General features: G+C 39.9%; 1 protein-coding gene across 1 annotated transcript; it reads right to left on the bottom strand.

The window, feature by feature from the left end:
* Positions 1 to 264: 264 nt before the first annotated feature.
* tmem9 (transmembrane protein 9) lies at positions 265 to 3,756 on the bottom strand. Its single transcript, XM_051425707.1, has 6 exons — positions 3,632 to 3,756; positions 3,346 to 3,467; positions 2,746 to 2,837; positions 2,330 to 2,438; positions 1,856 to 1,987; positions 265 to 1,759 (listed from the first exon to the last, which is right to left on the bottom strand). Exons 2-6 carry the CDS (start codon positions 3,430 to 3,432, stop codon positions 1,619 to 1,621), a joined length of 561 nt encoding a protein of 186 aa, XP_051281667.1. The 5' UTR covers positions 3,433 to 3,467; positions 3,632 to 3,756; the 3' UTR covers positions 265 to 1,618.
* Positions 3,757 to 13,608: the final 9,852 nt, after the last annotated feature.

The raw sequence follows: 13,608 nt of genomic DNA, 5'->3' as shown, positions 1-13,608 counted from the left end.
ACAACATAATCTTTGATATGACATAAGTGAAATTGTTGAAAGTTTTCCCCAAACCTGAACAACACACCAAATGTGAGGATTGATTTGATAATTAATAAAACAGTGTTTCTGTACAGTACAAAAGTAGATTTCATGTTTTGAGCCAAAGTATTGTGAACTCTGTCACTCCCTACTGACAATAATCAGTATTAGTGACAGCAGCAACTAAAAGAATATCCCCAAACATCTGCAGGAATGAAAAAAAAGTCTTGCACTCAACCGAGCTCACCCAGTGTTGTTTTTTATTTCACATCAAGCTGAATGTATAGACATGAGCAGTGCGATGCTCCAGTTAGGCTGGAGATAAATACCAAATCACTGATACCAGTGATATGAAATAATACTTAAATCAATCAATCAATCAAAAACACTTCAACGATAAAACATACAGATAAATAAACTTCAGTAGTTCACATGAGGTAATACGAGTCAGTGTGCCTTTCTTTGTCGTATTAAAAATTCCCCAACAGGGAGCTTCAATAGTAAGATACGAGGGGGAATTCACTGACACATAATGATGCACACGAGGGCCTTTCAAAGCCATGAGGCAACCTGATTCTGCCACACTTAACTGCATTATCAGCAGCTTTACTGATTTAGGACATTCTCCAGTGGCAGAGATTTGATTCAACTGAGGATGCTTTAAAGCTCTTTTAAATGCCCCATTCTCCATTTGTCTTTTTGCATGGGAATAAATGTTCCATCAAACTGCAAAATACAGGTCGAAATGAAGCCTTGTGCCTACCTCACTGTGACCATCCGTTATGTCTTACAAGCTGTAAATTTCTAACATTTAAGAGGCAAGTTCTGGAGTTTGCTGTAACAAATTCACCCACACAAGGAGAAAAACAGAAAGAGGCACATATTGGGGCTATCTTAAAAGTAGCAATGTCAAAGCTTTAAATTACAAAGCTCGAAATGTACAATCCTATTATTACCCTATTAATGCAATTGATACTAAATATGCCAAGGAAAATAATTACAGAAATTAGGGAAAAATAAATTATAATAATTATAATAAATAAATTATTTAAGCTAAAATAAGATGGCAATAGTACAGGCGGGGTACTATTTCTAATCAAATAGCTTAACTGACCATTCACATACATAAAGTTAACCTGTTCTGAGGTAACTTCATCAATTATGCTACAAGAAAACTGCTTAATATTATGCTGATTTAGCAAGTAGCTTATGGGAAAAAATTAGCATGAGGAAGCATAAAAACTTTTCACAGTCTGGTTAAATAGAGAAAAAAGATTCTTACTTTATCAAGACATTCAAAATCTGTTGCATTGCAAATTGCTGAAATGATTGAGATGATTTCTAGCAGTTTAGAGGGCGAAAACATGCATTTTTTCACCTCTGCAACTTAGTCTTAAGTGTTACATATGATAAATAAAAAAAGATCTGCTTGTTAGATCAGTATGTTTAAATGTTTCTCAGTAAGGAAATACTTATTCAGAGGGTGCAGTAGACAGCAATGACAAAGGGGTTAGTGACAGTGCAGCTGGTGACAGTGTAATAGCGCTGAGCCTGGGGACGTTACCTACTCTAAACCTGGTTTGAGGTCAGTGGTAGTTTAACTAAGCATCTTGTGGCGGTCAAAAACAGTTTTGCGCTGCTCCTGGACCTGCTTTTTCCAGCGCTGCTGTGCTCCCTCAACCCGCTCCAGGACTGTGTTGCCTCTGGCCTGGGCGCTGTCCACCTGCGGGCGCATCTCCTGAACACGCAAGAAAACAAAAATAAATTAAATGAAGTACTTCACATTCAACTGAAATTAAATGAATGCATGTACTGTAATGTGTTAAATGTTTACCTCAGAGTCCTCCTCATTGTGCAGAGGCTGGGTGTACGGGTCATGTTTGCGGATGAGAGGATCGACCAGTAGCAGGAACAGCATGTAGAGCAGCAGCGCACCCACAACGGACAGATAAATGATGATGGTTACCTGCGACAGACAGGATAGGAAATGGTTAAAAATGCTAACATTGTTGGGTGTAAAACTATTTCAGTTAAACATGTTAAAACAAGTCAATTTTCCCACTTCTTCATAAGTGATACCAGTAGAAGCAGCTCTCTGTAAACACTGACACTATTACACACTTCTCTCTGGGCTTGTTTTTCTTTTGATTAAACAGATAAACTACATAATAAAAATAAAAAGAGACTTCATAATATTTTAAATGAATCATACAATCGCAGCCACACTGTTAATCTTAAGTGAGATTCAAGATTTAATGGAGGTATGCTGCCAACAGTCAGAGTAAAACCCAAAGAAAGCCAGCGGTACCTTGATGGTGTTGCTACTTCGTTCCTCGTACTTGCACTCACACAACAGACAGTAAGCTTCCACATCATGGCCGGGCACCGGCATGGGCTCCACTACATGGAGGCAGTTACTGGAAAACACATCAAAGTGTCTGTGTGTTAAACATTTCTACCAAGTACCAGATGATGTGCTCCCTCCATAGGTTTCCACTGGTTTACTCCCACAGTGCAAAAATGTGCAGGTAAGGTTAACTGGTGACTTAAATTTCCTGTAATTGTGAATGTGAGTGTGAATGCTTGTCTGTCCCTGTGTATCTCTCGCCCAATGACAGCTGTCACCATGACCCTCAATAATAAGCAGGTACGGGGGTCTACAGGGCAAAAACAAGATGAGTGATGACTGACAGTCTAAATAATATAGACTTATATTTCTCTTACCAATCCTTCTGGGAGACATTTCTGTTATATATGTGGCCACTGATGTTTCTGTATGGCGGGCAGATGCACTTGCAGCGAACATCCTCGAAGTTCTGTAAAAAATAAAAATAAAAAATACATGAATGTGGGCCCACAATTTGCCATGTACACAAAGTTCCAGCTTGAAAGGCAAAAAACCCAACTATGAATAGAAACAGTTTTACATGGAAGACGACAAGAAAAGCACATAACAAAGTCAAATCGATATGCAAGATCTAAACAATCATTATTTACAGAAACGTAAGAAAGACTTCAATGTAGAGAGTATTTTCCATATGGAAGAGAAATGCTGGTGCTGGAAAATAGAAGCACACCCAGTAGAAGGCTGCTGACCACATTTATCTAAACCAAATTATAATAAATTATAAAATTAAATACATTACATACATTTTCTTTTTTTTTTACATTGCAGATAAATTAAATTAATAATTAAATTTAAAAAACGTACTTTCTTAGTCTCGGAACAACTGGCTAAGACTAAAGTTAGTAACCAAAAATACCAGTAACTCCACTGTGGGAAGAAAACATGATGGTCAGCATGTGTGGAGCTCCATGTTTTACCTTCGCCTGTGCAAAACAAACAACATCCAGCAGGAACAAGGTCGCTACTGCGGCTACAGCGAAGCTCCAGGATCTGCCAGACGACATTTCTGCACGACGGATGAAGACTCGCCTGCAACGATCTGTCAAAACACAACAAAGCAGATCAACAGATGACTGCAGCGGTTAGCTTGCCAGCTAACGTTAGCTAGGAAGGAAACCCAGCGGAACAAAGGCCGTCACCGTGGTAACACTGAAGCTAAAACAACCTTATCATAAAACAGACTTAGCCATATAGTTAACTTACGTTGTAATAGTAGCAGACTAGTGTGTTTTTGCTATGCATTCATGTAGCCGCACACTAGCTAGCTTAGAGGAAAGATCGCTCGATTATTTGTGGGCTTCCGTATTCCGGGTTTGACGTCATGGATGAGGCAAGCTGGAAACATGCAGCGACACCGCCACCTACTGGACAACACACAGAAAGACTGATTCAAAAGTTACTTTACAGACTAATATTTTACATACAAAACATGACCATGTAATAAAATATGGGACGTTGTTATGTATCTATCTGTCTCTCTTTCTGTCTGTCTGTCTGTCTGTCTGTCTATCTATCTATCTATCTATCTATCTATCTATCTATCTATCTATCTATCTATCTGTCTGTCTGTCTGTCTGTCTGTCTGTCTGTCTGTCTGTCTCTGTCTGTCTGTCTGTCTCTCTCTCTCTCTCTCTCTGTCTGTCTGTCTGTCTGTCTGTCTCTGTCTGTCTGTCTGTCTGTCTGTCTGTCTATCTATCTATCTATCTATCTATCTATCTATCTATCTATCTGTCTGTCTGTCTGTCTGTCTGTATATCTATCTATCTATCTATCTATCTATCTATCTATCTATCTATCTATCTATCTGTCTGTCTGTCTGTCTGTCTGTCTGTCTGTCTGTCTGTCAATCTATCTGTCTGTCTGTCTGTCTGTATATCTATCTATCTATCTGTCTGTCTGTCTGTCTGTCTGTCTGTCTGCCTGCCTGTCTGTCTGTCTGTCTGTCTGTCTGTCTGTCTGTCTGTCTGTCTATCTATCTATCTATCTATCTATCTATCTATCTATCTATCTATCTATCTATCTATCTGTCTGTCTGCCTGTTTGTCTGTCTATCTATCTATCTATCTATCTATCTATCTATCTATCTATCTATCTATCTATCTATCTATCTATCTATCTATCTGTCTGTCTGTATATCTATCTATCTATCTATCTATCTATCTATCTATCTATCTATCTATCTATCTATCTGTATGCTGTTTAGTCTAATGATCAGTCACATTTGTGATAACATAAATATTCTGTCCATTTATTACTCATCAGAATATTTTCCCATATCTTTCAGTCAACACTGTTCTTATGTCAAATCCTGTCTCGCTGCTGGAATTTGAAGTGTAAGCCCCAGCTTCTTGACCCAATCAATAGCTCTATTTCCTGGTAATCCTGCTTTCACGTCTCTGTATAGTAAGATACTCATGCCTTTAATAAGCCATAGAAATCAATGTCTCACAAATTCAGCCTGAACCACTTGAGCTTGTGGTCACAGAGATCAATTGAAACCATGGTTATTTCTCTAATGAGCTATGATATCAGTGTGAACAACACAACCACATCCTCTGTGTAACCTCAATCATTCATGTGACCCTTGATTCAACCACTTAAAACAACTGCAATACGGTAAACAGTGTGGAGGTACTGTATTGGGATTTCAAGTTTCAAAGGATGTGAAAAGATTCAGTTTAGGTCTATAAAATATTTGTTGGTGGAAACAAAGGGTTACTGAAACACTGTTAAGTAAATTGGGTTATTAGTATGAGTAGTGATTGGAGACTATGTAAGCTACTCATGGGAAACAGGAACACAGCCCTAGTCTTTGTAAAGCTGGAATATATCCACAATTTATATCTGAAAACAGGGTTGTTTTGTTCTTTGTTCTTTTGGTTTGTCAATTTTGTACAGATTAAAGGACATTTGTTATTATGTGAATCTACTACTCTACCATTTGTGATCTATCAACTTGTAACCCCACCCCTATATGATTATGTTGGGGGAAAAAAATAAAACAAGGTTTGAGTCAAAATTAATCTTGAAAGAAAACATCAATATTGGCATAAATAAAGTTTAGTTTTTAGTAGAAAAATTGTATATTAATGCCAAACCCAGATGGATCTTTCCATTACATATGGAAATTAGATGCATTTTTTGTATCATAGTATGACAAATTAATCATTTAAAACCCGTTCTTTAACATTGTTGATAATACTGATGATACTGGTCCTTTCTGTAAAGTAACTCTCAAATATAGTTATAAAGCTTTCAGTTTTAGTTACATTTTGAATTTCAGTCTTCTGTTATGTATATACTTCTCTCACAAACTATGTAGCTGTTGTTGACATTGCTGCTGATATTGGGATCTTAAAATGGTTTGTACACTTAAAATCGAGAGACTTTGTGCTTTCAGAAGAGACTGGCTAAAAAGGACATTGCTGTTTGTTAGGAGGTTTTGAGTAAGATTAAAAAAAAGATTGTAATAAAGATGTGTTTTGCATTCAGATTATTTGCATTTTCATTTTATTTGTCCTACTGTATGCTGTTGACAGTAGGGTAGATGTTTAATTTCTTGTGTTGTGTATGATATACTGTGATCATTTGTTTGTTAATTTACTTGCTTTCTTTTGATGTGAGTGCTGAATCCTGAAAATATGTTTAGATATAAGTGTGTCCCTTGTGGAATGGAGCTTTGTTTAAAAAAAAAAATAAAAATCATAAATTCAATCAATCATTTGTGCCTTTATTCATCTGTGTTATTATCCCCATGTCTTTTTGTAGCCATAATGAATGTCATATAATAAACCGGCTCACACTGTAAACTCTCTTTTGTTTGTGACTTATGCGAGCCCTCTACTTGTATTTTGTCCTCTCAGTCCTGTCATTGTAAGCCACTTAGTTTTCTGTCTTCTCTGATGCATGGCTGCCCTTTACACCCTTAGGCCAATTACAGCATAAATGACACTGGCCAGAACTCAGTGCCAGGTCTCATTATAGGTTCAGAGCTCTCATGAAGATGAAAAAGGTGATTCAGTTCCTTTTTAGGTAGACGTAACAAAAATTATTCATTTGAGAAAGACTGAACTGTATGGAAGAAAGTTACTTTATGGAAAATGGTTTATTAGCTCTAAACAAAACTGTAGTATAATTGATGCAGACAGATACAAATGTTTTGACAAAGTCTGTGGGAAGTGGACTTCACACACACTCAGACTATAAAACAGCAAAGGAAAATGATCCATAATGGAAACACTGCAGAGAAATCCACCTTATAAACAAGCTCAGAAGATGTCAAGTTCTCTTATTTGTCAAGGTACCTGAAGGTATTGACTGAATCACATTATTCAAAGCATTAATTTTCATGGGACTGAAAACGGCAGGCAGTTTGCCCACTAGGAGATGCTATAAGGCCCAAGGCAAAGCAAACTGAATCCAGACCAGCAGGCTTTATTTAAAGCAGGCTTTGGAGTGGTCATGAGGGATGCAAATAAGATGTAGGAGGACATGTAATGTAAAACAAGATTGAATATGATGTGAAATCCACAGGTGTGGCTACATAAAATGCACATAAAAACTACCATGATGTTGTTGAAATTATTAGCTAAACTGCATCCATGCCAGGTCTGTAGCATTACTGAAAACAAATAGGCTTATCAGTTTTTAGTGTGAATGATTATGGATGTAAAGTCATACATGTCCTACGGAAGGAAGATGCCTGTGTCTGTCTTTATTCTCCCACTTTCAATACACCCCTCAACCTTTCAGCATTGTTCTTTTTGACCTTTATCACATCATCTGCAGTGTATTTTTGCTCTACACTCTGCCTGTGTATCATGCTTTTGTAGAGAACACTGTTTGAATAACAAGACTATCTCTGGTAAGTGTTAACTCTCCTCTCCTCTGGGCTGAGGTGATGCATTGTGGGCAGCAGGACTATTCTAATAGACACACATGGTAATTACAGTAGTGGGAGGCAGCAGACAGTGGTGGTCCAGGGACAGCACAAAACTATAAATCACAACTCCTGGTTCCGCCCTCCTGAGCGTAGCCGATCACGCTCAACCAAAAAGCAATTCTGCCAACATGTGTTTGCACATTTGTCTTCATCAGCCACTGGCTTGTTTTGGGCCCCTGCGACTGAATTTTCCTTCCCGTGGTAATCAAACACAGACTCAAGTGTTTGAGTCAAAGTCCGCTATATTAGGCTCAACAATTAGCCACACTTGAGATGTAGCAAACATAATTATTCTACGTTAGCAAAAAGAAGCAACATGAAAGGGTGAAGAGGATATTCTATGTTTACTTTGAACATTGTGAGATGCTGAAGTAACAAAACAAGAATGAAACTACAAAATACATAAAAGTATAACCTCTGTAACGTTCAATCAAACCGAGCAACAGATAAAAACATCACTGATGTCACTTTAGGTACATTTTTCTTTTAAGCATGAGATGCTTCCAAAAGAAGTGTCTAAATAAAAGAGGTGGCAATAGCAAATGTGTTAGAAAAGTAAGCAGTGATGGTGACTACCTACTACAGTGTGTGTGTCCTCTCCTGCTTTATACATACGGACAGCTGCCTGTCGGCCAGCTGAGCCCATACAGGGAGGAGGTGTCTGCTGAGGAGCTGGTGTCAGCAAGGTGAGAGCAGAGCCCAGCTACGCTGAGCTGAGTTGAAATGGATGCAGAGGAGAACGCGTCTCCTGCCTCTGAGGGACACAGATTTTCAGCGAGGAAACAGAGACTGCTGGAGCAGGAGACTCAGCCAGACAGAACATGAAAGCCAAGAGCGGCCATGACACATGATGGACACAAACGCAGGAAGAGAAGCTGCCTCCTCCTCCTCCCGCTCCCATTTTCCCCCTGCTCGCTACCCTTCTCCTTCAGTAGCGCTGCGCAGAAAACAAGAACCTTGAAGAAGAGGGGGAAAGGAGAGATAATGCTTGAATCACAGTGTGTCCCAGTTGAACTCTGGCCCCCTGTAATGTGTGGTCTTTGATGTTGCCCAAGATGTTTAGAGAGATGCAGGGAAGCTTCAAAGAAACCTTCATAGGCCAATCATAGAATCGTGGGATGTTCATTGGGAAAAAAATCAGCAGCTGCCAGAAATCTACATGCTTCTTTCAAGAGAGACCAGGGGTCAGGCAAGAAGACAGCTGAAAACAATAGCGAGAAATGAAAGGTGACATGAATTGAAAGGTAGATAAATAGCTGCAGGGGAGGAAGGAAGTTTGTTGTTGGTATAAAAGGATATGTTGTAGGCTTTGGTCTCGGAAAAGCTGCCAGTTGGTTTAACAAGTCTTGGCAGTCCAGTCAATAGACTGTCAGCCATTAATGTCCACATTTCAGTGACACCAGCACCCAGTGTAAGACTGATTTAAACATCCAGTGATGCATAGAATCATTAAAGATAAAAAATTGATACACCTGAATGATCAAGACAATGAGCAAAACAAAACCGAGACACATTTGTCACTTACCAAAACAGATCCATATAGACATCATAATGTATGTGACCCTTCTTTCTGTGTCAGCTGCCTCAAAGAATAAAGGGGAAACAGGCTAAGTGGTCAAAGGTCACACAGTGACACAGGGTCACACAGGGTTAGTGGGTCGGAAAACGTGGTCAAGTCTAATTCGTCCGGAGAGGGACCTCACCCACAGTCTGTCCTGTCTGTGGTGGGGGTGTGGGTCCTTATATGGTAGAGGGGCTTTCTTTTAATGGGATGGTGTTGAGTCGCAGGGATGTAGTTGATGCCATCCCCTTACTCTCATCTCCAGCGATTCCCTTGTCGTGGCAGTTTGCGATCCACCTGCCTCAGCTGCAGGCCACATCTGCAGGCATGATGGAATGTGTCTACAGGAGCCTCCTCCCCCAAATGCCACTGTGACTCACCTTCCTCTGTTTCGGCATTTACTACAATTTGACCTGGCAGCTCAGTGGTGTGCCTCAATGGACTAGCCCCTGGCACTTTCACAAACACAAACCTAAACAATAGTACAAATGATATATAGCATAAATGCCGGTACATGCAGCATGACAAAACAGAATAGCAACCATCTTCTTCAGATATGGGAAATATTGATGGTTTTTCTCTCTTATTCCCTATTGTCTCTCTTTCTCTGAGTCCGCAAGCGGCTTGCAGTGAATCAGATGTAAACAGGGAGATCTGAGACAAAACTTGTCATCTCACAGCTTCAGAAATCAATAAAGCCCCACGTTCATTCTCTAATCTTGGCACACGTCTGGAGCAAGCTTGGACTGACTGGGTCTGAAAAGGAGGCAGGCAAGCAGAAGGCGAAATAAAGTAGGCAGGTAGAGAGGAAAGAGAACCTGCCTTCGAGAAAATTAAGGCTGATCAATTCAGATTGGGAAGTGAGATGCAGAAGTTAAGGGTTAAGGTTTAAGGTTTTTTTTAAAAATCCAAATTAGAAAGAGAGCATATTTTCTCACTTTCCTCTATTCGTCCCAGACTTTAGCTGTCTTCCCCATGACACAGTAGAAATGAAATACATTTTGGTGATGTATTTCTGTTTTCCTTAGAATTACTTTGAATTGAAGAAGTAGTCCTTATGAGACCTTTTGACAGTAAGGTCTGTGGCTAATCCAGGCTTGTCCAGGCTGTCTTTTTTTTTTTATGCACCACAAATTTCCATTCACCTCCATTGTCTTGGTGTAAGCTGCAGAAATATCAAAGACAGATATCTCAAAACTTGGGTAAATGAAACCAAAACTACTTGCATGGCAAGATACCACTATGGGTAAATAAGAAAATATGTTTTTTATTAATAAGCTTTAGGTGATCTGACCCATTAAAATAGTCCTGATTTAGCATTGCAATCCTGTAACACTGATGGACAGTGTAACAAAATCTCAATTGATGCAGCAGAACCACCAGAGACATTCTTCTTCCTTGCGATAAACCTACCCCTTCATTACCCACAATGCAACTTGACCGCTGACAGCTCTGTTGGAGATATGGCTGCGTCTTGCTAGTAACGGCTAATGTTGCCTTGAGCTGCTAGCCTCAAGCAGAGATGAGGAGTGGGATACGGAGGTCTGGTAAGCTCATTTCTTTCTCCACAGGCTCGTAGTCTTCAGCTCCAACGCTGTCTGTCCGACGCTGACTCAAGTGACATCTTTTGAGGCAGTTTATCAGATTTTATGCAGCTCCCTCTGGAGCCGCAAAAGGCTTTATACAACTTTTTTCACATACGCAGTAGTACTACCCAAGACATGTAAACAGACTTTTATGTGTAAAATCGATGGAGTTCCCCTTTAAGTGAGAGTTCATGTCTCTGCACTACGAGGCTACACACAGACACACAAGCAGTGCATTGCAGTGCAACATATTAGTGTAGTGAAGCTACAGACCTTGCATTGCCTGACTTTCTATCAGTAATACAGTGCATTTCTTTTAGACCAGCTTATTAGAAGAATTTCTTTGAACCAAATTAATTCTCATCATTTCTCCCACTGCCTTGCACAAAGAACCCCACCTTGTTTAACACCCTCTGTCATCTCTCGCTCTGTCTCTGACCTTTATTGACTTTATCAATGGCTCTCCCTTAAAGGAGGAGTGAAGAGGCTGTATTACAGACCTGAGAAAAGCAAGAAACAGGGATTGTGAAAAAGACAAGGAAAACAGAGCAAGAGAGAGGTGGAGGTTTAGACAGAGAGAAACCGAGGAAGAAAAGGGAAAAGACAGAGAACCAGGAGGAGGTGGGGTTAGAGGGAGACGCTCCACTGCCTGGCTGACAAACAGAGGGTCCCTCCAGAGCCAGGCAGATGAGAAGGAGAGGAGGAGAAAGGGAGCGGGGTGAGAGAAAAGGAGGGGAGTTTGATGTGGGCAGTCAACCCCACCACCCTCCAACAGCCTTCCCTCTCTTCCTCCACCCCCCAGCAGAAAATCTATGCCTGCTCTCTTAGTATTCCTCCCATCTCTTGTGAAGGCTCTGCGGAGGGGAGAGCAGACAAGTGGACTGCTAGTGAGGCCCTGGCCAGCCGTGTGTGATGCTAGCTGGGAGTTTTTTTCCGTTCTTCCTTTTAGGGATGGGGTGTTTGCTCAGGGCTGACAGGACAGACAGAGCGCCCAGCCACTTGAAAACCTCCACCAGGGACTTGAACTGGACACATCCTCCCTGTACGCTACCTTTTCCTCTCTCTTCCCTCTTTTAAAAAAAACTCTGTAGATCAATGGGTCTACTGTGTGGACCGCCTATTTTGAGACTGGACCTGAGAGTGCTGATGACGAGGGAGGGCGTTGTGATGAAACAGCTAGTGCAATTAAGATGTCTTCTTGAGGCTGAAGAATTTCTTCTTTGTGTTTATTCGATAGTCATGTTGACCTAAATATGACCTGGTCTGCTGATGTGAGTTCCGCATGACTTATGACGAATACGAGAGTACAACCTTTTTTGTTGTTGTTTGTTTACAACAAGGAAGACCATTTTAATTTTAATTGTTTTTTCTACCTTACAAGTTGCCAATTTATTCCAGTACAGTATGAACTTGCAAAAACTTAAAGGGTTTGTTCGGGTATTTTGAAGTGGGGTTTTATGAGGTACCTAATAGTAAATGTAAGCTATGTAGTTATTACCCACAGTACATGGCGGTCAGCCCACCCACTGCAGACAGGGATCGTGGCATGGAAGAAGAGCTATGCACTATTGTCGACAGGACAGGGGCTGCAGAAATATGTATTTTAGCTACGTAAAGAATACCCACCTTAAAAAAATCAATATCCGTTTAACTGTACACTATATTAAGAATATTTTCAGAGCTTTACTTTACTGTCAGACAGCCTTTTTCTTTGGTAGTAACCACAGAAATTACATATTCTTATGTGGGTTAGAATTACCACCATCTTTGAATTCTTTAGAAATGTAAAGTTTGATAGCAACTTTGTGACCCCAAACTGATCTGGGGTGATCCTATTCTATATATATATATATATATATATATATATATTGTGTTAGATATTGTAATATAAATATTATTTATATTATTTAACATTGTGTCAGCATCTTGAACAACTGTAACAAACAAATTTCCCCCTGGGGATAAATAAAGTATTTCTGTTTCTGTTTCTGTTTCCACTCCAGGCTCCAAAGAAACAGATGTTGGTGGACCAACTCTGATTTTTAGCCATGCTGGTTGCGTGGCTCTAAGGACTGTCAATTGGTTGGTCCATACAAAATACCTAAAAAACTATTGGATGGATTGCTATGAAATTTGATACACACCCCTCAGGATACATTTTCATAACTGTGGTGACCCCCTGACTTTTCATCTAACACCATCCTCAGAGCAGGATTTGTCCAATACATAGGACCCAATGACTATGTACACCAGCTTCAGCTGTACTATGTGTTTAGTAATGTTAGGTATGCATGATAGCAAATGTTAGCATGCTTACTCTCTAGATGATACACTAGACATGCATCAGAATGTTAGCATTGTCATTGTGAGCATATTAGCGTACTGACTTTAGCTTTTATTTCAAAGCACCACTGTTCCAAAAGACAGACTAGCCGGCATGGCTGTATGCAAATGTATCACTATATGACAATAACTGATAAAAAGAAAGATGACAAATGGTCCATAGTGATGGATTCCCTATCTTATGCAAATATTGAGCTTCACCACATTGATATTGTCATATAATAATGATATTTATGAAAAAAAAAAAAAAACCTGGAACATATTAGATCAATCTAAAAAATCTTTAGAAAATGGTCAGCAATACTGTAAACTAGACAATAGGCAATTGGCAGGTTTCGGGTTCCAATCCCCAGACCACAGTGGAAAATGTACTGGGCAAAAATGAATGACTAAACCTGTGTGTGAATAGTGATTGTATTACCATTAATGTAAAGCGAAACACTTGTACACATCTGCCCTGTCTGAGTGAGCATGTTATCTTTAACTGCATTTAGACAGTTAACCATTGTTCTCTGACAAAAATTACAGTGTTATTGATCACCTGTGCACCTATAATCTCCATTACCACTGCTGCACCATGACTGCTAAACCACAGACACACAAAGCTTTGTTGTTCTTAACATCCTCTTCCAAAGTAGCCGTTTCTCTGTCACCTTGAGCCTGGTTCGTCATGCTTGTGTGATCGCTCTAAAGGTCACAGCTTGTAGCTACTGTCATTAGCTGTCACTCTCCCACACTTCCTCCTGCT

This window comes from Dicentrarchus labrax, unplaced genomic scaffold (genome assembly GCF_905237075.1).
Source record: "Dicentrarchus labrax unplaced genomic scaffold, dlabrax2021, whole genome shotgun sequence".
NCBI lineage: Eukaryota > Metazoa > Chordata > Actinopteri > Moronidae > Dicentrarchus > Dicentrarchus labrax.
This window is presented reverse-complemented; position numbering and strand designations above follow the sequence as displayed.

Bases quoted from the DNA above. Each gene is read 5' to 3' on its own strand.
- tmem9 (XM_051425707.1), bottom strand. From the start codon at position 3,432: ATGTCGTCTGGCAGATCCTGGAGCTTCGCTGTAGCCGCAGTAGCGACC. The intron at 2,838-3,345 runs GTAAAACATGGA...TATTTTTTACAG, and splicing joins TTTGTTTTGCACAGGCGAAG to AACTTCGAGGATGTTCGCTG. The intron at 2,439-2,745 runs GTAAGAGAAATA...TGTGTTTTCCAG, and splicing joins AATGTCTCCCAGAAGGATTG to TAACTGCCTCCATGTAGTGG.